Genomic DNA, 25,476 nt, shown 5'->3' on the forward strand with positions numbered 1-25,476 from the left:
GTTGGGTGGCTGAATATGGCCCCCAAAGTCTTAGGGTAGCATCCCTTGGAGAACCTGGAGCTTAACCATTTTATCATGGGGTCCTCAAAGGCACTAGCTTCTCTTCTGTGGAAACCCATCCCTGAAGCCTTGGCCTTGTGTGTTCCTTCCCACACCCCACTCAAACACCCCTGGCCTTGGGACGTCTCTCCACCTCATTAGTCATTTCCTCCTCTGTTCCATAGCGTCTAAACACAGCATATCGTAGTTATTGATGTCCAGAGCTCGTTCCCAACTAGGCTGTCAGCTAGGCAGGGTAGGAGGTGTGTATTATTCATATTGGTATCCTCACCACCGAATGGGCCATCAGTACATGTTTGCTGAGTGAATAACACGATGGGGACTCTCCACATGAATTAGACCAGCTGGGTCTGGGTTGGCATTTTATTTACTTGTTGATTTTTAAAGTAAATTCGTTGTTTTAAAGATATTTTTGTAGGGAGTTCCCTGGCAGTCCAGTGGTGAGGACTCGGCATGTTCACTGCCGTGGCCCTGGGTTCAATCCCTGGTCAGGGAACTAAGATCCCACAGTCTGTGAGGTGTGGCCAAAAAAATTTTTTTCTTTTTATTGATAGTTTAAAAATAACATGTATATTGAAAAATATTTTTAAAATTCCGAATGTGTAAAATTAAATTTTAAAAATTCCCCTCACTTCTCTTCCAAGCAATCCCCACGGGCAAATACCAGTAAAAAACATTTTAATAGCTTTATTGATATATAATTTGGATACCATACAATTCACCCATTTAGAGTGTACAATTCAGTGTTATTTAGTGTATTCACAGGGATGTGTAATCACTACCACGATCTAATTTTAGGACATTACTGTTTCCCTCCAAAGAATGTATCCATCAGCTTTCCATCACCACCCTAGCCCCTCTCCCAGCCCTAAGCAACCACTAATCCACTTCCTGTCTCTATAGATTTTTTGGCCTATTCTTGGACATTTCATATATATGGAATCATACAGTATGTGTGTCTGGCTTCTTTCACTTAGCATGTTTTTGAGGGTCATCCATGTTGTAGCATGTATCAGTACTCCATTCCTTTTTATTGCCAAATAGTATTCCATTGTATTAATACTGCATATTTCATTTATCCAGTCATGTCACTATTTTTTAAAAAATTAATTAATTTATTTATTTTTGGCTGCGTTGGGTCTTTGTTGCTGTGCACAGGCTTCCTCTAGTGGCGAGCAGGGGCTACTCTTCATTGTGGTGCACGGGCTTCTCATTGCGGTGGCTTCTCTTGTTGCGGAGCATGGGCTCTAGGTGCCCAGGCTTCAGTGGTTGTGGCTTGCGGGCTCTAGAGCGCAGGCTCAGTAGTTGTGGCACACGAGCCTAGCTGCTTTGCAGCATGTGGGATCTTCCCAGACCAGGGCTCGAACCCGTGTTCCCTGCACTGGCAGGCGGATTTCCAACCACTGCGCCACCAGGGAAGTCCCAGTCATCAGTCACCATTAACAATTTAATACACCTGTGTATTTGTTCAGACTGCCTGGGTTTGAATCTCTACTGGACAAGTTCCTAGAGAAGTGACTTTTGGTAAATTATAATCTCTCCAAGCTTGGCTCAGTTTCCTCAGTAGTAAAATTTGAATAACAAAGGAATCTACCTCATAGAGTGTCACAGTTGTACTGTCACGGTAATTATTATTTGTTGAGCACTAAGTATGTGCCAGGCATTTTAGGTATCTAACAGATAGATCTATGATTTACACATTAGGGAACTGAGGTTAGGAGAAGTTAGGTAATCTCCCAGGGTTAAACATCCCCTAAGAAAGTGATGGAGGTAAATAGAATCACAGGCTGCCTGCAAAGCCTGCACTGTTACTGTTAATATCACGGAATAGCAAAGCACTTATCAAGGGCCTTGCAAAGAGAATGTGTTTAGTAAATGATCTGATATAACTATTAAAAAGTGGGGGAAAAAGACACCTGCCATTGTTAATTTTTGGCATATTTCCTTCCAGTCTTTAAGAAATATTTCAAACCATACCAAAATTCCAGAAAATAATAGACATCAACATTTAACCTTTTTTTTTTTTTTTTTTTTTTAAGAACACAAAATTTAGTAGATTAGGTGGCTCTATCTCCCGTATCCTTAGGTATTTTTTTCCCTATGCTTATTTTTCCTTAGGTTATTAGAGTCACACCACATCATTTTTCATCTTTTAAATCCTATCTTGAGCATTTCCCTATAATATCAAATTATGCTACATGATTTCTCGTGGTCACATATATTGATATTATACTGTATGGTTCAAACATGATTTATCAACTCCTCATTGTTGGGTATTTAGGCTGTCTCCCAGCAAAATTATCATGACACATCGATCTTTCTTCAAGCATCTGATAATTCCCTTTCGACAAATTCCTAGAAAGGCTGGAAGGTCAGAGACTGCTTGTCATTCAAGCTCTTTGTACTTTCCTGCCAAATAGCTCTGAAGAATGGGAAATGGGAGAAGGGAGGCGGAGATTTTTTCCCCCACTTTTTAGTACGTTTTAGTTAATTATGACACACATAGAGAAAAATGCACCTAAGCGTGCAGCTCGCTGAATTTTCAGAAACGGAACACACCGCGTACCCAGCACCCAGGTCCTGAAATAGAGCATTTCCAGCGGCTCCGGGCCGTCTCGCCCCTTGCCATTGCTACTATTCTAGGGGTGGGATTTTAATGCCCAAAGGCCTACTAATCCGATTATGTCTTTGGAAATTTACTTTATTCATACTACTTAGATATAACCTAGACCACGAAAACGTGAGCTAAATCCTGTCTGCAAACGCTTAACAGTCTGAAGTCGAGCTGGGCATAGAGGACAGGGTTCGGACGGCTAGAGGGGCACGCAGGGCTCGCGGCCCCGTCGGGTCCTCCGGGCTCCCGGTGTGCAGCGCGGCGATCCCGGCGTGCACCGCGGCGCGCGGAGCCGGCCACAGGGAGCTCGGCGTGGACGCCGGTTGCGGCGGCGGGGCGGTGTGGAGCTCCGCGGGTGCTGTCGGCTGGAGGCGAAGAGGCGGGGTCGACATGGAAGTGTAAGCAGCTCGGGGCGCGTCGCTGGTTTTGGGCAGACGCTCACAGCTGGGGACCGCTAGACCCTGGGAGCCGGGAGACGTGGACCTGGGGCGACCCCTCATCGCTGCTTGTGGGGAGGGCGACGGATCGGGAGGCGGGGGAGGAAGGGGCTCTCGTTCTGGCCCTCCGAACTTTCGCCCCCACGCCCACCGCGTGCCCAGCACGGGGGGCCGAGTGCCACTTGTTTCGGCTGCCTTTCAGGGTGCCTGTTTCCTCCCTCATCCACTCACTAGCATTGCAGGCGTCACGGTGGGGAGCCTGGCCCGGTGTTGGAGCAGGGACTTCGAAGGTATAAAGCCCTGGGTCCGGCCTGGAAGTACTTGGAGGAGAGATGGGTAAATGCTGGGGTAGAGCTTTGCTTAGGGGCAGTGGGCGCCTTTGGAACCCTAACTCAGAACAGCTGCTGTCCAAGTTTGATGAGAAGCATTTAGCTGTTTGTGTGAGTGTGTAGGGAGGGAGTAAAAGCCATTCTAACAGTTTTAACTCCACATGGTCTTTTCCGTGTCTGTTCATGGTACCGGGTGCAAATGGAAGTTTTTGTAGCTACTCTTTTTTTTTTTTTAATAAATTTTATTTATTTATTTATTATTATTATTATTATTTTTTGGCTGTGTTGGGTCTTCGTTTCTGTGCGAGGGCTTTCTCTAGTTGCGGCGAGCGGGGGCCACTCTTCATCGCGGTGCGCGGGCCTCTCACTGTCGCGGCCTCTCTTGTTGCGGAGCACAGGCTCCAGATGCGCAGGCTCAGTAGTTGTGGTGCACGGGCCCAGTTGCTCCGCGGCATGTGGGATCTTCCCAGACCAGGGCTCGAACCCGTGTCCCCTGCATTGGCAGGCAGATTCTCAACCACTGCGCCACCAGGGAAGCCCTGTAGCTACTCTTTATGTGGATTTTTGCACGATTGACGTTAACTTGTAGGCATACTATATTGTGTTCTCTTTGCCACCGATTATTTAATATTGATATTTTCTTTTATGTTCTTTAGCCTCATGTTTAATGTCTACATGTACTACTGTTTTTCAGACTTTTAAAAAAACACGGTATGTATATGTAACAGAAATGAAAGCTTCATGAGACAATGCTGTATGCAGTACACTCTGATAGTCTCTTTTATTAAAATAGGGTGTAGACCCACTAGATTGATTTTGCAATCCACTAATGGGGGTTAATCTGCAATTTGAAAAAACATGCATAATATTACTCTAGCCCAAGCCGTCATTACCAATTTTTCCCTCTTTATTAAGCATTTCCTGTCAGCATACAAACCAGCTTTAATTTATCTATCTTAAAAGAAAAATCCCTTGTCTGTCCCCACATCCATGTCCACCTGTTGCTCCCTCTCTGCTTCCTGTCACCAGAAAACTTATTAGAAATGTTGTTTACCCCCTCATTCTCTCAATCATTCTTTTGGGCTTTCATCCTCACCAGTCTACAGAAATGGGTCTTATGTAGGTTGCCTGAGCCTTCCATCTTGTCAAATTCAGAAGTTGATTTTCTGGCCTCAACTTCCTTGATCCCTTAGCAGCAACTGATACAGAAACTCTAGACACTCTCTTGGCTTTGTGACTTGCTCTCTTGGATTTCCTCCTACATCAAGGACTACTTCTCAGTCTTCTTTCATAGCCCCGCCTTCCTTCCTTGCTTGGCTTCTAAATGTTGAAGTATTTTAGGGCTCAGTCCTGGGACCCTTTCTCTCCACATTCCCTTGGTCATTTTACCCATCTGTATGCAAATGATTCCCCAGAATATATTTCTAGCCCTTTTCTCTTATCCATCAGTTGCTTAAACCAGAAATCTAGCCCTCTTTCCTCACCGCTAAATCCAGTCCATCAGCCAGTCCTGTCATCTCCACGCTCAGAATGTATTTTGAATTCAGCACCATCCCCACTGCTGATTTTGTAGTCCATCATCTCTGGTCCAGATTAAGCAATAGCCTTTGGTTTCCACTCTTGCCCCGCCCCCTCCATTCGTTTTCCACACAGAAGCCAAAGTGAATTAAAATAATAATTGGATCAAATCACTCCCTGTGTAAAAACCCTTCATTGCTTTTCTATGTGCTTAGAGGATATCTGCATTCCTTAGTAGGACTACAAGAACTTATGTAACCTCACCCACTCACCAACCTTGTCTCTTGCCACTGTCCCCTCCCCCAAAGAGACACCCTTTCCACTGGCAGTCAAGTAATTTCAGTAACTCTCCAAGCCCTTGCATTGCTGTTCCCTCTGCCTGGTATACTTTTCCCCCTGTCCTGCCCACTTCTTATCTTTTTGACAGCTCAGGTTGAGTGTCCTTTTTCAATGTTGTTTTCCCTCTTTGGTAAATCCAAAATAAGTCCTGCTTTTTGTCTCTCATAGAACCTTGGTTTACTTTTCCCTTAAATAATTACAAGTTCTGATAATAGATGTATTATAGATGTATTAATAGATGTTTACATGTCTAGTGTATTGTCTCCCTCTTGAGAGTGTAAGTATCATGAAGGCAGGGACCAGTGTCTGTTCCCCTGGTGCTTAGCAGAGCATCTGGCACACAGTAGCCCTTTGGCAAACACAGTCGGCCTTCCGTATTTGCCGGTTTTATAGTCGTGGGTTTCACATCCACAGACACAGAGGGCTGACTGTACTTGTTGAGTGAAGTAATATAACAATACTTCATTAATTTAATAAATTAATAAAAATTAATATAAATTATTTAGCTAGTTTCCTGATTGCTGAGCATATAGATTTTCTGATTTTCCTAAGTGAAATGGTTTCAATCAAGAGTTTTTTCTCCTATATAGTAACCTGTCCACTTCTCCCAAGGAGTCAGTGACTAATCAAGAATTTTGTGGCTAGCAGTTTGTGGGAAAATGAGGTTTTCTGAGGTAGGCATGTGGTTTGGGGGTGGAGGGGCCCCTGGAATAAGACTGTCTGGAGGCCTAATTCTGTTTTTTTTTTTTTGGCCCCAGCGTGCGGCATGTTGGATCTTAGTTCCCCGACCAGGGATCGAACCCGTGTCCCCTGCCTTGGAAGGGTGGAGGCCTAACCGCTGGACTGCCAGGGAAGTCCCTGGAGGCCTAATTCTAGTTCTTGCCTGGCCTCCAGCATGAGGTGTAACCTCTGGCAGTGTGGTCCTTAGTATCTTCAGGAGACCCCTAGGTCTCTGAGAGGGCAAACATGTTGTACCTCTGTTAGGCATTCCTAGGACCTGCAGTGAGGAGGCGTGGATGAAAAACTCCCCTGAGTTTTTACTACTTTTTTTTCTTCAATCACTGAGTAACTACCTACTGTGTGAATGATACATATAGATAGATATATACTAGAAGTTTTTTAAAGGTAAGGAATATTTATGCTTTATTTGGTTGAATGATAGACTTTAAAAATAAAAACTTTTTGACCATCACATCAGATAAAAGGATACAAAATATTCATAGCAAAAGTAAGTATTTGTATATTAAGGTATTTGCTGTTTGGCTAACTTTGTCTAATGCCTCGGGACTATTTATATGCCTGGAAAACTTTGTGTTCATCCTTTTATTCTTGAACTTAGTATACATAGTTACGGAAAATGGAGTTTCTTCCACATCATCTTTTTGAGATAGTGTCAGAATTTCCTTCTTTTTACAGCTGGAAATACTAAGGTTTAGAGAAGTTAGCTAATAGGTCCTACAGCAATTCAGTAACAGGACTGGAAAGAGGATAATTTGCTAGCTCCTAAGTGAATGCTACAGTTTAAATTGTTCATTGACTTTGAAGGCTGCTCAGTTTTCTTGGACCTGAGTTTAGTTTTTCAGAACAGGACTTGAATCAGTAACATAGGTTAAACATAGGAGAATTTGAGCAATTCTGTTTGTCATTGTGTTCGTAAGAGTTAACTGTGTGGCAGTTATTAGGCACTGTTTGCTTGGGCTTTTTTGTGCATGTGTGAGCCTCTAAGGAAAGTCCGTCAGTAGATCATTTTGTTCTGTTTATAAAGAATTTGATTTTCCGAAGTAGTTGTTTGTGTCCATTAAATTGACTCAGCAAGTTAAGCAGATTTTACAGGTTAAATTTCAAATAGCACGTCAGCTTCAGTCAGCTAATTCATTACTTAAGGAAATTAAGTGACTGCCTTCCTGTAAGTATAGATTTAGACAATCTTTAAAATTCACTTGGAATATTTGCTTTAAACATCTGTAAGTAAAATCAGTACCATTCTAAGTCGTACAGGTGAGTATGAAGTAAAAAAACATTGGAGGAGAATGTCCTCAATTTCAAGTTATACTATTTTTTTTTTTTAACTTCATGGAATTCTTTGGTTTTACATCTCCATTTTTCTCAACTTTTTACCTTGAAAAATTTCAAACCCATGGAACAGTTGCAAAAAGAGCATCTCAAGTACCTTTATATCCTTTACCTGGGGTCACCATTTGTTAACATTTTTGATATATCTGCCTTCTCTTTGTTACACATGCCTGCATTCTCTCTCCACACACTTTACTGAACCATTTCAGAGTCGTAGATATGTCATTTTATCAGTCTTAAAAAGACATTCTCCTGTGTAACTGCAATACCATCATCACACCCAGGGAATTTAGTGCTGATATTACCACTATTATTAAAATACAACCTATATTAAAATTTCTCCAATTGTCCTAATAATGTTTTAGCTGGATTTTTAAAAAAAATTGATTCAGGATCCAATCAAGAATCACACAGGGGCTTCCCTGGTGGCGCAGTGGTTGGGGGTCTGCCTGCCAGTGCAGGGGACACGGGTTCGAGCCCTGGTCTGGGAAGATCCCGCATGCCGCGGAGCGGCTGGGCCCGTGAGCCACAACTACTGAGCCTGCGCGTCTGGAGCCTGTGCTCCGCAACGGGAGAGGCCGCGATAGTGGGGGGCCCGCGCACCGCGATGAAGAGTGGCCCCCGCTTGCCGCGGCTGGGGAGGGCCCTCGCGCAGAGATGAAGACCCAGCACAGCCATAAATAAATAAATAAATAAATAAAATTAAAAAAAAAAAAAAAAAGAATCACACATTGCATTTAGTTGTCAAGGTTCTTTAATCTCCTTTACTCTGAGAACAGTTTCTTAGCCTCTTTTTGTGACATTGACATCGTGACAAATGATAGTGATATTTGAAGAATCTAGGCCAGTTGATTTGAAGAAGATTTCTCAGGTTGGGTTTGTCTGATTATATTCTCATAACTACATTTTTTGACAGGATTGCTATAAGGGATGTTTCCTTCTCAGTGCATCACATCATCATTATTGGTGCTGTTAAATTGGATAACTTGATTAAGTTGATGTCTGTCAAATCTCACCATACCCTGTTCTCAACAACCTGCCACTTCGTGGTAGTTACAGTAACTTCTTCAGGATAAAAACTGCCTTAAAAAAAAATTTCCCAATACACATAGTTCATTTAGGACTCAATGAAAGGCAGATACTATACTCATTGACATTTTTCTGAATAAAGGAATGCCTAGCATATTTTGGCATTTACACCATTAGTATTTAGCTGGGTAAAAAAATTATTTATCTTCCTAATAAAAGAATCAATGAATAAATCAGCTTCTGCCCACCAGACTGCAAGATGCTGTACTTTTTAAACATCCATTGTTCTCCTCGCCCCAAAACACAGGTTCATGAAAATATACATGAAAGAGAGTTCCTTTCCTTCTTTGTATATTGGCTCTAGAAAAGGCAGAAGATGTTCTTTGGATTCTTGCAATTAACAATATTGACTTGGGCAGTGGGGCAGTAATTTGGAAGAGACAAGGACACATTTCCCAGGGCATGGAATAATCTACATGACAGAGGGGGGCTGTGATTTGGAAATGAAGTTGTGACCGTGGCACCTGGGATGGATCCACTGGCCTTGGGGAAAAATAACATTTGTAATTTTTCTCCACCCTGTTCCAGGAAGGGATGTTTTAGTTCCCCTGAATGTTAGGGCACGAAGGGAGTTGTAATTCAGTTTCAAGCAAAGATAGGAGGAAGCCTTGTGGGCTGACTTCCTGATTAAGTAGGCAAAGATGACATGTGGTTTGATTTGTCATTTTCAATTTTATTTATTTATTTATTTATTTATGGCTGTGTTGGGTCTTCGTTGCTGTGTGCGGGCTTTCTGTAGTTGAGGTGAGCGGGGGCTACTCTTCATTGCGGTGCGTTAGCTTCTCCTTGCGGTGGCTTCTGTTGTTGCGGAGCACGGGCTCTAGGTGTGCGGGCTTCAGTAGTTGTGGCACACAGGCTTAGTTGCTCCGCGGCATGTGGGATCTTCCTGGACCAGGGCTTGAACCTGTGTCCCCTGCATTGGCAGGCAGATTCTTAACCACTGTGCCACCAGGGAAGTCCTGTCATTTTCAGTTTTAAATGAGCCATATCACATACTCTAATTATGCATTATCCTTCCTGTGTTAGGTTCCATTTATTTATTTATTTATTTATTTATTTAAAATTTTTTAATTAATTTATTTCTGACTGCGTTGGGTCTTCGTTGCTGCACGCAGGCTTTCTCTAGTTGCGGCGAACGGGGGCTACTCTTCATTGCAGTGCGTGGGCTTCTCATTGTGGTGGCTTCCCTTGTTGTGGAGCATGGGCTCTAGACGCGCAGGCTTCAGTAGTTGTGGCACTCTGGCTCAGTAATTGTGGCTCACCGGCCGTAGAATGCAGGCTCAGTAGCTGTGGTGCACAGGCTTAGTTGCTCTACGGCATGTGGGATCTTCCCAGACCAGGGCTTGAACCCATGTCCCCTGAATTGGCAGGCGGATTCTTAACCACTACGCCACCAGGGAAGTCCCCTAGGTTCCTTTTAAATATGGTATTCTTTGTGACCTGAGTTCCATTGTGGTCATTTGGGCAAAGCAGCACTTTTGTGAAATCCTGACTATTTGTTGAATGACTCGTAGCTTTTGGTAAGCTTCATGTGCTAACTTGATTAAGTGCCGACATTACTGTGCTGATGATCTAAGGCCTAGGTTGAAGCCTGCGTTAACCACCTGCTTGTTTTGCTTTATTTATTGACTGGGGAAACCACCCATCTATTTGGCTCATGTTTTTGAAATTTTGTGTCCTCCTTTTCATCATATAGCCCCATTCCTAGTTTAAGAACAAACAGTAATCTTTGTTGTACCTTATGTCAAGTCCATACTCCTTCCTGAGTTTTTAGGATTCTGCATTACTGGTTTCCATTTGTTCAATCCTGTTTTATTTTTCACAATCCCATAGTTGTTGTCCACTTCAGTTAGGCTTTCTACTGTGTGCCCTTGAGCAAGTTTTTAAATCTCTGAGCCTCAGTTTTCATCATCTCTAAAGAAGGAATCATAATAGCTCTTACATCACAGGGTTTTTAATGAGAATTTAAGTGAGGTGATATCTTTTAACAGTAATAGCCTTCGTTTAGGAGAACCTAATAAGTACCAAGAACTGTGTTACACTTTTAAAATTTGTTTTCCTTTCATCCTCAGAACGGCTTTATGAAGTAGGAAGAAGTGGTGGTTGTGGTGGTAGTAGCCCAGGCAGTAGTGATAATAGATGGTATTTATTGAGCACATACTGTGTTCCAGGTACTTTACCTATTTCAACTCAATCCTGTAACAATGTTACAAGGTTGGTACTACAGTTGCCGTTTTATAGATGAGGAAATTTAAGCATAGAGAGGTTAAATAACTTGCCCAAATTCACATAGCTAATGGATGGTGGAGCTGGGTTTAGAATCCAGGCTACATTTCTAGGTACTAGTTATCTGCATTTTTTGTTTTATATGGGGATGCTTAGCGGGGGTTAATTAACTCACTGAAACTCACATACCTTGTAAGTGGCAGAGCTGGAATATGAACCTAGATTTGTCTGATTTCAAAACTGTATTCTTTCAAAATTGAAGTTTTGTTGATTTACAGTGTTTCAGGTATACAGCAAAGTGATTCAGCTATACATACATATATTACGTATATATGTATGCTTTTTCAGGTTCTTTTCCATTATAGATTATTACAAGATATTGACTGTAGTTCCCTGTGCTGTACACTATACAGGTCAAAACTGTATTCTTTATTATACTGTACTGCCTCCAGACTGTTAAAAACAATAAGTGCTTTCTGATGTGATATTGTAGAATGGATCAGTTGTAATTTAATACACGTCACATTGCTGTGCTCATTCATACATGAAAGGTGACATTTTGCCTTGATTGACCGTTGCCACTGCTCAACACCTGAACTCTACTTGTTGAGTTGATAGAAAAGATGAACACCTTGGGAGTTTTGTGGGTATCTGGCAGGATTCCAGATGTTGCTGGAATTTCCAGTAGTGATGTTAGTGTTAAGGATCCCATTTCTGGTGATTCAGCAGGAGGACTTGGCTGCCCAAAATGTCAGTAGCTGATGGAAGGCAGATGGTACTGTAGAGAGGACGTGGCTGTGGGATGAGGCGGCACTCTGTTTCTCCAGTTAATTCTAGCACCCTCTGTTTATTGACATCCCCCTACCCCCGTGGTTTTGCCCCCGTGTTCTTCCTGTAACTAACTTCCCCTAGGTATCTGACTTCTCAACTTCTGCCTACTTGGACCAGGGATAAGTATAGTATTTTAATCACCTACTTGGTGAGGGATGTGTGGTATACTGTGGCTGTTAAATGGAGAATTTGCTCTGAATTTGCCCATCGCCAGCTAAACCAGTAAGACTTAGGACGTTTCTCAATTTTAGGCTGTAATCCCCAAGTTTCTGAACTGTGCTACTGAATCTTGACAGAGGGATTATTCTGTAGATACTTAATTCCCACAAAGGGATGTGAGCCCAGACTGATGATAATTTACTTTATTTTTCAGGAAGGATGCCAGCGCCGCGCTGCTCAGTAACTATGAGGTAAATAGCTTTGGACTATCGTGTTTTCCTCTCTGATCATTTGCCCTTTGCTTCTGAAGATTATTCAATTAGTTTTGGTTAGAAATGACTGAATTCATTTGGATTTGCCACTTTAAAATAGGAGAGATGGCACCATCTGGTGGACCTTGGAATAGCCTTAGCTTGGTAAATTATATACAGTAATTCAGGGAAGCTGGGAAGCCTTTAGTTTACTGTAGGCAACCTTCTCCAAATCCCAAAGATTTTAGATCTTCATTTGAGATGCCTTCCTGTGATGGAAGCATCAGTTTTGGAACTGTTTCTGTTTGCAGAAGTTTTCCATTAAAATACTTAACGCCTTTTCCTAATTACCACTCTTTAGCTGTAAAATGCTTTTATAAGTTATTATTTTGATCCTCATAAGAGTCTCATAAGTATTAACACATTCATTTTGGAAGTGAGAGTTTAGTGACTCACCATTACGAATAATTTAGTAGGAAGTAACAGATTTGGAATTTGGGGGCTTGAGGATTGGGTTGCTGGGGAAAGAAAGGAAAGAAGTTGGTGAGAGGGGAGATAGAACATTATTTTTGCCTACCTTCTATTTTGCCTGGGTGTTGTTTGGTACTAGCAAAACTATCTGATAGGTTAACTCCAGGTATAGAAAAAAACATTCATATATTCACTGTCCATTTTTCTTATGCCAGAGTCTAAACTTAGGAAGACTTATAGGAGATTTGAGTCTCCATTTTGTGATATATGTAGAAGGTAGTAGATTTAACACAGTGGGCCATATTCTTTTCTTCCTAAAGGTTCATCTTAAATGGTTGCTGCTCATAATAGGAAGGAAATGGTTGTTGGTCAAGCCGTTGGCTTTTAGGAACCTCCTTCTCCAGTTTAGACTCTGGACAAGGTGTGTAGTGTTTTATCCATTGGGGAAACATTGCATTAATTGGGTCTTATGCCCCTATTTCTGAAAGGAATGACAGGCAGGGGAGGGGTTGCATTGTATCTAGTCGTTACTGTGTTTATGATCCTATGCTTCTCTCAGTTCTCTGGTATAATCTCTAAAACAGGAGAGAGATTTCCTCCCCTGACCCTTCTTAGCACTAATACACATGTGTTTCTACCTTGTGGGGAAAATAAAATAGATTTTCATGTTAGAGAAGCAAGATCTTTTAAAATATATATATATATATATATTTATTTATTTTAGGAAAAATTTTTAAAATTCAGGTACAGTCAGCATACAACATTTTATTAGTTTCAAGCATACAACATAATGTTTCGATATTTGTATATATTGCAAAATGATTACCACAATAAGTCTACTTAACATCACTCACCATACATAGTTACATAATTCTTTTTTTCTTGTGTTGAGAACTTTTTAAGATTTACTCTTTTAGCAACTTTCAAATATGCAATACAGTATTATTAACTGGAGTTGCCATGCTGTACATTATATCCCCATGACTTAGTTTATAACTGGAAGTTTGTAACTTCTGACCACAACTGGAAGTTTGTAACTTCTGACCACCTTCATCCATTTTGCTTACTCCCCCCGCTGTCTCTGGCAACCATCTGTTCTCTGTGTCTATGAGCTTGGTTTCTGGTTTCGGTTTTGTTTTTGTTTTTGTTTTCATTTTTGGCCGTGCTGCGTGGCATGCGGGATCTTAGTTCCCTGACCAGGGATCGAACCCACGCCCCCTACAGTGGAAGCATGGAGTCTTAACCACTGGACTGCCAGGGAAGTCGCTTTTTTTTTTCTTTTCTTTTTTAGATTCCACGTATAAGTGATACCATACAGTATTTGTCTTTCTCTGACTTCTTTCACTTAGCATAATGCCCTCAAGTTCCATTCATGTTGTCACAGATGGCAAGATTTCATTCTTTTATTTATTTATTTATTTATTTATTTATGGCTGTGTTGGGTCTTCTTTTCTGTGCGAGGGCTTTCTCTAGTTGTGGCAAGTGGGGGGCCACTCTTCATCGCGGTGCGTGGGCCTCTCATTATCACGGCCTCTCTTGTTGCGGAGCACAGGCTCCAGACGCGCAGGCTTAGTAATTGTGGCTCACGGGCCTAGTTGCTCCGCGGCATGTGGGATCTTCCCAGACCAGGGTTCGAACCTGTGTTCCCTGCATTGGCAGGCAGATTCTCAACCATTGCGCCACCAGGGAAGCCCGATTTCATTCTTTTTTAATGGCTGAATAATATTCCTTTGTATATATATGCCACATTTTCTTTATCCATTCATCTGTAAATGGACACTTTAGTTTATTTCCTTACCTTGGCTATTGTAAATAATGCTGCAGTGAACATGGGGGTGCATATATCCTTTCAAATTACTGTTTTTGTTTTCTTTGGATAGTTACCCAGAAGTGGAATGGCCGAATCATGTGGTAGTTCTATTTTTAATTTTTTGATGATCCTTCATACTGTTTTCCATAGTGGCTGCACCAGTTAACGTTCCCAGCTATAGTACACAATGCTTTCCTTTTCTCCACATCCTCCTCAATATTTATTTCTTGACTTTTTAATAATAGCCATTCTAACAGGTGTGAGGTGGTAATCTCATTGTGGTTTTGATTTGCATTTCCCTGATGATTAGTGATGTTGAGCATCTTTTCATGTACCTATTGGCCATCTGTATGTATTCTTTGGAAAAATGCCCATTTTTAAATTGGATTGTTTGTTTGTTTTGCTCTGGAGTTGTATGAATTTATATATTTTGGATATTAACTCCTTATCAGCTACATGATTTGCAGATATTTTCTCCCATTCAGTAGGTTGCATTTTGTTGATGATTTTCTTTGCTGCACAGCAGCTTTTTAGTTTGATGTAGTCCCACTTGTTTATTTTTGCCTTTGTTGCCTTAGCTTTTGGTGTTAAATCCAAAAAGTCATTGCCAAGACCATTGTCAAGGAGCTTACTGCCTATGTTTTTTTCTAGGAGTTTTATGGTTTCAGGTTTTACGTCATCAAGTCTTTAATCCATTTTGAGTTAATTTTTGTGTATGGTGTATATAGTGGTCTAGTTTCATTCTTTTGCATGTGGCTGTCCAGTTTTCCCAACACCATTTATTGAGGAGACTGTCCTTTCCCATTGTATATTCTTGGTTCCTTTATCATAAATTAATTGACCATATATGTATGGATTTATATCTGGGCTCTCTATTCTGTTCCGTTGATCTCTGCATCTGTTGTAGGCCAATACCAGACTGTTTTGATTACTATAGCTTTGTAATGTAGTTTGAAATCAGGGAGTGTGATGCCTCCAACTTTGTTCTTCTTTCTCAAGATTGCTTTGACTATTCTGGATCTTTTGTGATTCCATACAAATTTTAGGATTGTTCTGTTTCTGTGAAATGTGCAGTTGGAATTTTAATAAGAATTGCATTGAATCTGTAGTTTGCTTTGGGTAGTATGGACATTTTATCAATATTCTTCCAATGCGTGAACATTTATTTGTGTCTTCTTCAGTTTCTTTCATCAGTGTCTTATAGTTCCCACTGTACAGGTCTTTTGCCTCCTTGGTTAAATTTATTCCTAATCTTATCTTTTTTGTTGCAATTATAATAAATAGGATTGTTTTCTTAATTTCTCTTTTAATAGTTTTTTATTAGTGTATAGAAACATAACAGATTCCTGTATGTTGATTTTGTATCCTGCAACTTTACTGAATTCATTTATTCTAGCAGGTTTTTGGTGGAGTCTTCAGGGGTTTCTATAAGTAATACCATGTCATCTGCAAATAGTGACAGTTTTACTTTTTCCTTTCCCATTTGGATGGCTAAATTTTATTCCTTTTCTTGCCTAATTGCCCTGGCTAGGACTTCCAATACTATGTTGAATAAAAGAGGCAAGAGTGGGCACCGTTGTCTTATTCCTGATCTTAGAGAAGCTTTTACCTTTTTCACTGTGGAGTATGATGTTAGCTCTGGGCTTATCATGTATGGCCTTTATTATGTTGAGGTATGTTTCCTCTGTACCCACTTTGTTTAGAGTTTTGATCATAGATGTTGAATTTTGTCAAATGCTTTTTCTGCATCTATTGAGATGATCATATTATAGGAAAATTTACTTTCAAATACTCAGAATATTATTTTTGAGATCCGAGGACATAAGTTATATGGTGTGTATTGGTAGGAAACACTTGAAATAGTTTATGTAAACAAATGAATTTGCACAATTTGACTTAGATAAAAGAGCATTTTTATCTTATTTTATTTTTTTAAAATTTATTTTAATTAATTAATTAATTTGGGCTGCGTTGGGTCTTTGTTGCTGTGCGCGGGCTTTCTCTAGTTGTGGCGAGTGAGAGCTACTCTTCATTGCGGTGCGCGGGCTTCTCATTGTGGTGGCTTCTCTTGTTGCGGAGCACGGACTCTAGGCACACGGGCTTCAGTAGCTGTGGCACGTGGGCTCAGTAGTTGTGGCTTGTGGGCTTTAGAGCACAGGCTCCGTAGTTGTGGCACACAGGCTTAGTTGATCCATGGCATGTGGGATCTTCCCAGACCAGGGCTCGAACCTGTGTCCCCTGCATTGGCAGGCGGATTCTTTTTTTTTTTTTTTTTTTAATTTTATTTATTTACTTATGGCTGTGTTGGGTCTTCGTTTCTGTGCGAGGGCTTTCTCCAGTTGTGGCAAGCGGGGGCCACTCTTCATCGCGGTGCGTGGGCCTCTCACTGTCGCGGCCTCTCTTGTTGCGGAGCACAGGCTCCAGATGCGCAGGCTCAGTAATTGTGGCTCACGGGCCTAGTTGCTCCACAGCATGTGGGATCTTCCCAGACCAGGGCTTAAACCCGTGTCCCCTGCATTGGCAGGCAGATTCTCAACCACTGCGCCACCAGGGAAGCCCATGGCAGGCAGATTCTTAACCACTGTGCCACCCGGGAAGCCCAAGAGCATTTTTAAAAAGTCACATGCTTCTCGGACTTTTTTGCTCTAATGCAAGAGTTTGGGGGAGGGTTTATGAGAAGAAAAGAGATATTCTCTTTATCCTTTAAAATCATTGACCTTGGAATAGATACCTTTCTCAAATTTATTTATGGAATCTTTTGTATATCTCTTCCTAGGTGTTCCAGTTACTAACTGATATGAAAGAGCAGCGTAAAGAAAGTGGAAAGAATAAACACAGTTCTGGGCAACAGAACTTGAATACTATCACGTATGAAGTAAGCCTAGGTTTTTGGAAGGTCTACCCAAACTACCATTGAAGGGGGTTGGTTTATCTTGCTGATGACTGGCCACCGAATCATGACTACCTATTATCTGATTTGAGTAGGTTTACTGTAACCCAGTTTTTATCCTGTTTATAGAAGTGGAAAGAGTTTGGCCAATTGTGAGTGTTAACCAATTGCAAAGTCAGACGAGGGAATAATTAAAAGTCTGCCGTCACTTCTAATACCAGTTGCAAGTCGGGGAGCCCTACGACTACCCTCAGGTTCAATAATTCACTGGAAGTACTCACGGAACTTGCTAAAAGCTATTATATTCACCAGTACAGGTTATTACAAGGAAAAGATACAGATTAAATTTGGCCAAGGGAAGAAGCAAATGGGGCAGGTGCCAGGAGAAAAACCAAATGCAGAGCTTCCATTGTTCTCTAATGTGGAGTCAGAGCACATTTCTCTTGAAATCAGTGTGTGTTAATACACACAGAATATTGCCAACCAAGGAAGCTTGGCCAAGCTTTGGTGTCCACAGTTTTTATTGGGGCTCCATTACCTAGGCATGATTGAATGATTGATTGCCTGTGTAGTTAGTTCATGTCAGCCTCCAGGTCTACTGATACTGCATGACCCAAAGCCCCTACTCTAAGTCACATTGTTAATACCATCCAGTAGGACATAAGACCCCAAGACAAAGATACTCCTATTAGATATAATGTTCCAGGAGTATGGAGATTACCTCCCAGAAGCTGAGGGCAAAGTCCAGACTCTCTGTTTTAGCAAAGCCAAATTCTTTATTACAGAGAAAGTGATACTTTTTATGGTAGAAAACTTAGAAAGTACAAAAAAGCATAAAGAAGAAATCAAAAGTAATTCATAATCTTAATATCTAGTTGATAGTTTGTTGCATTCTCTCCCAGTCTTATGCTTAAGCTGTTGTATTTGTTATATGATGTTTGATTTTTGTATCTGTCATTTTGTTTTTTCTTGTTATTTGCTTTCAGTTTTGATTTTGTCTTTAAAGAGATTTGGATTTAACTATTTTTAATTTATCTTTTCAAAGACATTTTTAAACTTGCATTAAGGTATCATAATCTCTTTTAAGGAAAATAAGGAATTTAACACTTTAGTCACCATTCCTTCCCATCTGATTTTTTTCATTTAATTGTGTGTTTAGAACCCTACAGTTCATTTATTCATTCGTGTTCTTTCACATTATATAGTTCATCTCTTCCAAAGAAGAAAAAAAAAGATTGTTGGTAATTAGTTTTATACACATTTCAAACTATCAAGCACCCTTAACTACACAGTTTATGCTCGCTATCACTCTATTAATTCTTTTTTAAAAAAATTTAATTAATTAATTATTAATTTTTGGCTGCATCAAGTCTTTGTTGCTGTGCGTGGGCTTTCTCAGTTGCAGCGAGCGGGGACTACTCTTCGTTGTGGTGCACGGGCCTCTCATTGCAGTGGCTTCTCTTGTTGTGGAGCATGGGCTCTAGGCACGTGAGCTTCAGTAGTTGTGGAGCATGGGCTCTAGAGTGCAGGCTCAGTAGTTGTGGCCCACGGGCTTAGTTGCTCCTTGGCATGTGGGATCTTCCTTGACCAGGGATGGAACCCATGTCCCCTGCATTGGCAGGCAGATTCTTAACTACTGCGCCACCAGGGAAGTCCCCACTCTGTTAATTCTTAAGTTCTTGCTTTTAATTTTTGGTGCCTTAAGGAAAGTTACTTTGGTAATAAATGTGCCCTTCTCATTGCGTGATACAGAGTACATGGTATCAGTGTCTTATTACTGATGCTGTTAACCTTGATCACTTGGTTAAGGTGGTGTCTGCCTGGTTTCTCCACTGTAAAGTTACTGTTTTTCCATTTCCATATTCTGTTAATTAGCAAAGAGTCACCTAGTCCAGCCCACATACAAGGGGAAGGGGAATAGGCTTCATCTCTTAAGGGAGGGATATTAAAGAATTTGAGGACACACATTAAAACTACCACAGTAATTAATAAATATTTTGGGGAAGCTGCTTTGAGACTATGCAAATATCCTACTCCTTACGCTTTTGCCCATTAATTTTAGTATTCATTGGTGGATCCTTCCTGCAGTAATTATTCCTATGGTGCGATTGCCTAATGGTGATTTATTTCCCTCATTCTTTCTATGTTTAATTGTTAGAATTCTTCGTAAGAAAGAGTTGTTCCTTCTAATCCATTTATTGGGTAATTTATATCTATATGGACTTATAGCTATTTATTTTATTCTTTGGGTTCCCTGTCCATAAAAAATTGATACATGATAACACAGTTGTCAGACTGAGTTTTTTCCTTAAGATCAGAAAAGCTTTATTCTAAAGTTTCAGTAATCTTTTTGTTCTAGCTACTGGTTTTATTTTTGAGGAATTCCTATTACGTGAAGATTGACTCTCCTGAAGGCATTTGTTTTACAAAAGATTTTTGAAGCAAAATTTTAGAATACTAAATTATAGCCATTGCCTTCTCTTTTTGTCATTCGGGGTTGTTTGTCTTATGCTTGCCTTTCCCTTTTTTGTAGACATTAAAATACATATCAAAAACACCATGCAGGCACCAGAGTCCTGAGATTGTGAGAGAATTTCTCACAGCAGTGAAAAGCCACAAGTTAACCAAGTAAGTAAAAATAATCTTAAGTGGGAAAAGACTGACACATAATGAAAATGATAGCTTATAAAAGTCATCCTCAGCAACTGTGTATTTATATTAGGTTGGGTTTTGAATTGTAATCAATACACAGGGCGTAGGGTCATGGTATTTTATAAATTTATTTATTGATTTATTGATTGATTGCTGCTTTGGGTCTTCGGTGCTGTGCGCGGGCTTCTCATTGTGGTGGCTTCTCTTGTTGTGGAGCACGGGCTCTAGGCTCATGGGTTCTAGAGCACAGGCTCGGTAGTTGTGGTGCACGGGCTTAGCTGCTCTGCGGCATGTGGGATCTTCCTGGACCAGGGATCGAACCTGTGTCCCCTGCATTGGCAGGTGGATTCTCACTGCGCCACCAGGGAAGTCCCAGGGTGACGGTACTGTAGATGAGACAACTGAGACTTAAGACACTGGGCTCCTTCTAGAGCCAGAAGCAGAATGTAGTGGGCTTTTTAATCTCAAAAATCTTTCCCAAAAATCTTCCCATAACCCCTTCCCAGCATTCAGACTAAAATTGGTTGAAAAACAGGATTCACAAATTGAAGTGCTTTTTATAAAGTTGATGAATTAAGTCATTTGACATTTGTGTTTGTTTGGGGCAAAAATGACTTGATAATATTCTCTCTGCTCTTCTAGTGCCCATTTACTTTCTTGGTGACTTTCTAGAATAAGTTAAGTTTGTAGGAATTAAAAACATTAAGAATTAGATCAAAAGTTTCCATGAGAAGAAAACTAGCCCTAGTCTTTTAGAATTGATACTAGAGCTGATAAATCCAAAAAGCTTTTGTCATTCATTCAGAATAATCAATAATTTTCTTTTGGAGGAAACATTTGGTGTTAGTTCAGGCACACAGTTGATACACTGTCAGTAAACTAAGTGCCCTTCTCCCCTTGCCTCTCTTCTGTAAATGAACTCTGAAGACAAACATCTTTCAAATGTGTGCATGTGTGTGCATGTGTGTATGTTTACAGTTTGTTTTATTTTTGTGAGAAAATACACATAACATAAAATTTACCATCTTAACCATTTTTTTAAAAAATTTATTTATATTTTTGGTTGTGTTGGGTCTTTGTTGCGGCACGCGGGCTTCTCATTGCAGTGGCTTCTCTTGTTGCGGAGCACAGGCTCTAGGCGCACGGACTTCAGTAGTTGTGGCACATGGGCTCAGTAGTTGCGGCTTGCAGGCTCTACAGTGCAGGCTTAGTAGTTGTGGTGCATGGGCTTAGTTGTTCTGTGGCATGTGGGATCTTCCTGGACCAGGGCTCGAACCTGTGTCTCCTACATTGGCAGGCGGATTCATAACCACTGCGCCACCAGGGAAGCCCTACCATCTTAACCACTTTTAAGTCTACAGTTCATCTGTATTAAGTATAGTGTTCACATTTTGTGTAACCAATACCCAGAATTGTTTTTTTTTAATTTATTTGGTTGTGCTGGGTCTTTGTTGCAGCAGGCGGGCTCCTTAGTTGCAGCTCGCGGACTCCTTAGTTGCGGCTTACCGGCTCCTTAGTTGTGGCTCACAGGCTCCTTAGTTGCAGCGTGCAAACTCTTAGTTGCAGCATGCATGTGGGATCTAGTTCCGTGACCAGGGATCGAACCTGGGCCCCCTGCATTGGGAGAGTGGAGTCTTCACCACTGCGCCACCAGGGAAGTCCCCAGAACTTTTTAAATCTTACAAAACAATCTGTATACCAATTAAACAACTCCCCATTTCCTGCTCTCCCTAGCCCCTGACACCACCACTCTGTTTTCTGTTTCTATGGATTTGACTATTCTATATACCTCATGTAATTAGAATCATATAGTATTTGTCTTAAAAAAAAGTCTGAATATTATTTAATATTGTTATCTTTTTATTTTAACCATTTTTAAGTGTGTAATTCAGTGGCATTAGATATATTTAATTGTTGTACATCTCTGCCATCCATCCACAGGACAATTTTTCATCATGCAAAACTAAAACTCTATACCCATTAAACAATGTCTCCCCATATTCCACATCCTCTAGCCCTGGTAACCACCAATTTGCTTTATGTCTCATGAATTTGGCTACTTTAAGTACCTCATATGAGAATCATACAGTATTTTTTCTTTTGTGACTGGCTTATTTCATTTATTATGTCTTCAAGGTTCATTCATATTATAGTATGTGTCAGATTTTCCTTCCTTTTGAAGTCTGCCTAGTATTACATTTTATGTATATATGACATTTTGTTTATTCATTTATCAACTGATGTATAACCTGGGTGGTTTCCACCTTTCGGCTGTTGCACATAATGATACTGCTATGAACATGAATGTACAAATATCTCTTTGAGAGCCAGCATTCAGTTCTTTTGAGTGTACACCCAGAAGCCACATTTGCTAGATCTTATGATAATTCTATTTTTAATTTTTTGAGGAACTGCCACACTGTTTTCCATAGTGTCTGCTCCATTTTACATTCCCACAAACAGTGCACAAGGGTTCTAATTTCTCCACATCCTCGTCAACACTTCTTATTTTATCTTCTCCCTTTTGTTACAGTTGTCATATTTATTACATCTATATATGTTGAAAACAGTGTTTAGCAGTGTTTTATTACTTAACGTTCTATACTTCTACATATTTTAAAGAACATAAGAGGACAAAAACAGTCTTTTATATTTACCCGGAATTTTGCTATTTCTTTTGCTCTTCATTCATTCCTGTTCCATGTTTACTTTTTATCATTCAGCCTGAAGAACTTCCTCTAGCGTTCTTTTAGAACAGGCCTGCTGGCTACAGTTTTCTTTCAGATGAGAATGTTATTATTTTCTTTCATTCCTGAAGGATAGTTTCACAGGTTGAATGATCTTTTCTTTCAGCACGTTAAAGATGTTAGTTCAGTGTCTTCTGATTGCCATGGTTTCTGATGAGAAATCTGTGGTCATGCCAATATGTAATGTATTGTTTTCCTCTGACTGTTTTCAATACTTTTCTTTATGCTTGGTCTTTGACGATTTGATTATGATTTTTTTTTTTTTTAGTTTATCTTCGCTGAGCTTCTTGATTATGTAAATTTTTGTGTCTTACCCAATTTGTGAAGTTTTGGGTCATTGTTTCTTTAAATATTTTTTTCTGCCCCAGTGTCTTCCTCCTTTCTTTTCAGAACTCCAAAGACACAACTGTTAGAACTCTGATAATTGTTCTACAGTCCCCAAGCCTCTGTTTTTGTTGTTGTTGTTGTTGTTTAAAGACAAGGAAACTTTCTAATTGAAGTATGGTTGATTTACAATGTTGTGTTAGTTTCAGGTATACAACATAGCGATTCAGTTATACATGTGTATATATATATTCTTTCTCAGAATTCTTTTCCATTATAGGTTATTACAGGATATTGAATATAGTTCCCTGTGCTATATAGTGGGTCCTTGTTGTTTATCTATTTTATATATACTAGTGTGTCTGTTAATCCTAAATCCCTAATTTATCCCTCCACACCTTTCCCCTCCTTTCCCCTTTGGTAACCATAAGTTTGTCTTCTATGTCTGTGAGTCTTTTTCTGTTCTGTAAAAAAGTTCATTTGTATCTTTTTTTCTTTTTTTAGGTTCCACATATAAGTTATATCATGTGATATTTGTCTTTCTCTGTCTGACTTACTTCACTTAGTATGATAATCTATTGGTCCATCCATGTTGCTGCAAATGGTATTATTTCATTCTTTTTTATGGCTGAGTAATATTCCATTGTTACACACACACACACACACACACACACACACACACACACACACACATCTTCTATAACCATTCATCTCTTGATGGACACTTAGTCCCTTCTGGGACTCCCAAACTGTATATGTTGGTCCACTTCTTGGTGTTCCACAGACCCATTAGGCTTTGTCCACTTTTCTTTAATCTTCTTTTTTTCTGTTCAAGTTCATTGATTCTTTGTTCTGCCTGTTCATATCTGCCTTCAAATCCCTTTAGTGTTTTTCATTTCAGTCATTGTACTTTCCAGCTCTGGAATTTCTTTTTGTTTTGTTTGTGTCTCATTGATATTTCCATTTTGTTGATACATTGTTTTCTGTACTTTCTCCACATCTTCCTTTAATTCTAGGAGCATCTTTTTTTTTTTATTTAAAAAAAAATTAATTAGTTAATTTTTGGCTGCGTTGGGTCTGTTGCTGTGCGCGGCTTTCTTTAGTTGTGGTGAGTGGGGGCTACTCTTCGTTGCGGTGTGCGGGCTTCTAATTGCAGTGGCTTCTCTTGTTGTGGAGCATGGGCTCTAGGCACACAGGCTTCAGTAAGTGTGGCTTGCGGGCTCTAGAGCACAGGCTCAGTAGTTGTGGTGCACTGGCTTAGTTGCTCCGTGGCATGTGGGATCTTCCCAGACCAGGGCTCGAACCTGTGTCCCCTGCCTTGGCAGGAGGATTCTTAACCACTGCGCCACCAGGGAAGCCCCTAATTCTTGGAACATCTTTAAGACAGTTGTTTTAAAGCCTTTGTCTAGTAGACCGGCCATCAGGTTTTTTTCAGGGACGTTTTCTATTGATTTATTTTTTTCCTTTGAATGGGCCATACTTAACTGTTTCTTTGTTTACCTTGTGATTTCTTGTTGAAAACTGGACATTTGATCTAATAATGTTGTAACTCTGGAAATCAGATTTTCTTCCTTCCCCTAGGCTTGCTGATTTTTGTTTATTGTTTGCTATTTTTGTCTTGTAGGCTGTCTCTGTGCTACGGATCAGCTTGAGGTGTAAACTCAAGGTCTTCTCAGGTCTTTTCTGAGTGTGCCTCTTTCCCTAGGCATGCACAGTCACTCTGATTTTTCCCATATATGCAGTTGTTTTTGAATGTCCCAGCCTTTAGTGTCTGAACTTTAGGGAGAAAAAAATAAAAAGAAGGGTTGGGGGATAAAAGGACACCAGCCCTTTAAATTCTAAAAGTCACTTCAGCTGGAGGGGGAGGTGCAACAACAATGGCTGCTGCCCCTTTGCTTGCGTCTCTGTGATCAGAAGCTATAGTCAGTGATTAGAGCACTGATCCTTGATATTTGGAGGACAGGGTACATTTTGCCCTCTCTAGCTTCCACAAGCTGTGTACAAGCTGCTCCAGGAACGTGGGCACAGCTGCCTGCCCCTGGAGTTGGGGGATGGGTGCTGCTACTGTGCTAAGATCTAAAATTGACCAAAATTAACTGCTATTTACCTTCCAAAACTTCCCCTGGAAGTTGCAAGCCTTCAGTAGACTTCAGAGTTTCAAAATAGTTAATATCAGACAGATTCTACCAGTACAATTGTTTTCTAGGTGGGGAGACAGATTTCTGGTACTTCCTACTCTGGCACCTTTGCAGAATTTTTTTTTTTTTTTTAAGAGACTTCATGTTTTTAGATCAGTTTTAGGTTTACAGCAACATAAGGGGAAGGTACAGAGGTTTCCCATATGTTGCATCCCCCTCACATCCATAGCATCCCTCATTATCAACATCCCCCATCACAGTGGTAAATTTGTTATAATCAGTGAACCTACATTGACACGTCATTAACACCAAAAGTTCATAGTTTATATTAGGGTTTACTTGTGGTGGTGAACAGTTCTTTGGATTTGGACAAATCTATAATGACGTGTATCCACTGTTATGGTATCATACAGATTATTTTCTCTGACCTAGAAATCTTCTGTGCTCCACCTGTTTATTCCTTCCTTCCCACTCACAACCCCTGGCAGTCACTGATCTTTTTACTGTCTATCTAGTTT

General features: G+C 40.4%; 1 protein-coding gene across 10 annotated transcripts in view; it reads left to right on the top strand.

Moving 5' to 3' along the window:
* The first annotated feature begins 2,988 nt into the window (after positions 1 to 2,988).
* The window catches only part of CRCP (CGRP receptor component), a 79,915-nt gene continuing 57,427 nt past the window's right edge, over positions 2,989 to 25,476 (top strand). For 5 of the 10 annotated variants that reach the window (XR_009497656.1, XR_009497655.1, XR_009497654.1 and 2 more), the window contains exons 1-5: positions 2,989 to 3,072; positions 11,890 to 11,926; positions 16,984 to 17,082; positions 18,303 to 18,338; positions 19,631 to 19,725. Coding sequence is in view for 6 of the 10 variants with exons in the window: in XM_059897686.1 (XP_059753669.1) it covers positions 3,065 to 3,072; positions 11,890 to 11,926; positions 16,984 to 17,082; positions 18,303 to 18,338; positions 19,631 to 19,725 (275 nt within the window). In the remaining 4 variants the exon portion in view is untranslated. Of the gene's footprint in view, positions 3,073 to 11,889; positions 11,927 to 16,983; positions 17,083 to 18,302; positions 18,339 to 19,630; positions 19,726 to 25,476 lie in introns of those variants that run through there. The other 5 variants (XM_059897687.1, XM_059897688.1, XM_059897689.1 and 2 more) reach the window with 5 other exon arrangements.

The sequence above is a fragment of the Balaenoptera ricei genome, chromosome 15 (genome assembly GCF_028023285.1).
Source record: "Balaenoptera ricei isolate mBalRic1 chromosome 15, mBalRic1.hap2, whole genome shotgun sequence".
Classification (NCBI taxonomy): domain Eukaryota; kingdom Metazoa; phylum Chordata; class Mammalia; order Artiodactyla; family Balaenopteridae; genus Balaenoptera; species Balaenoptera ricei.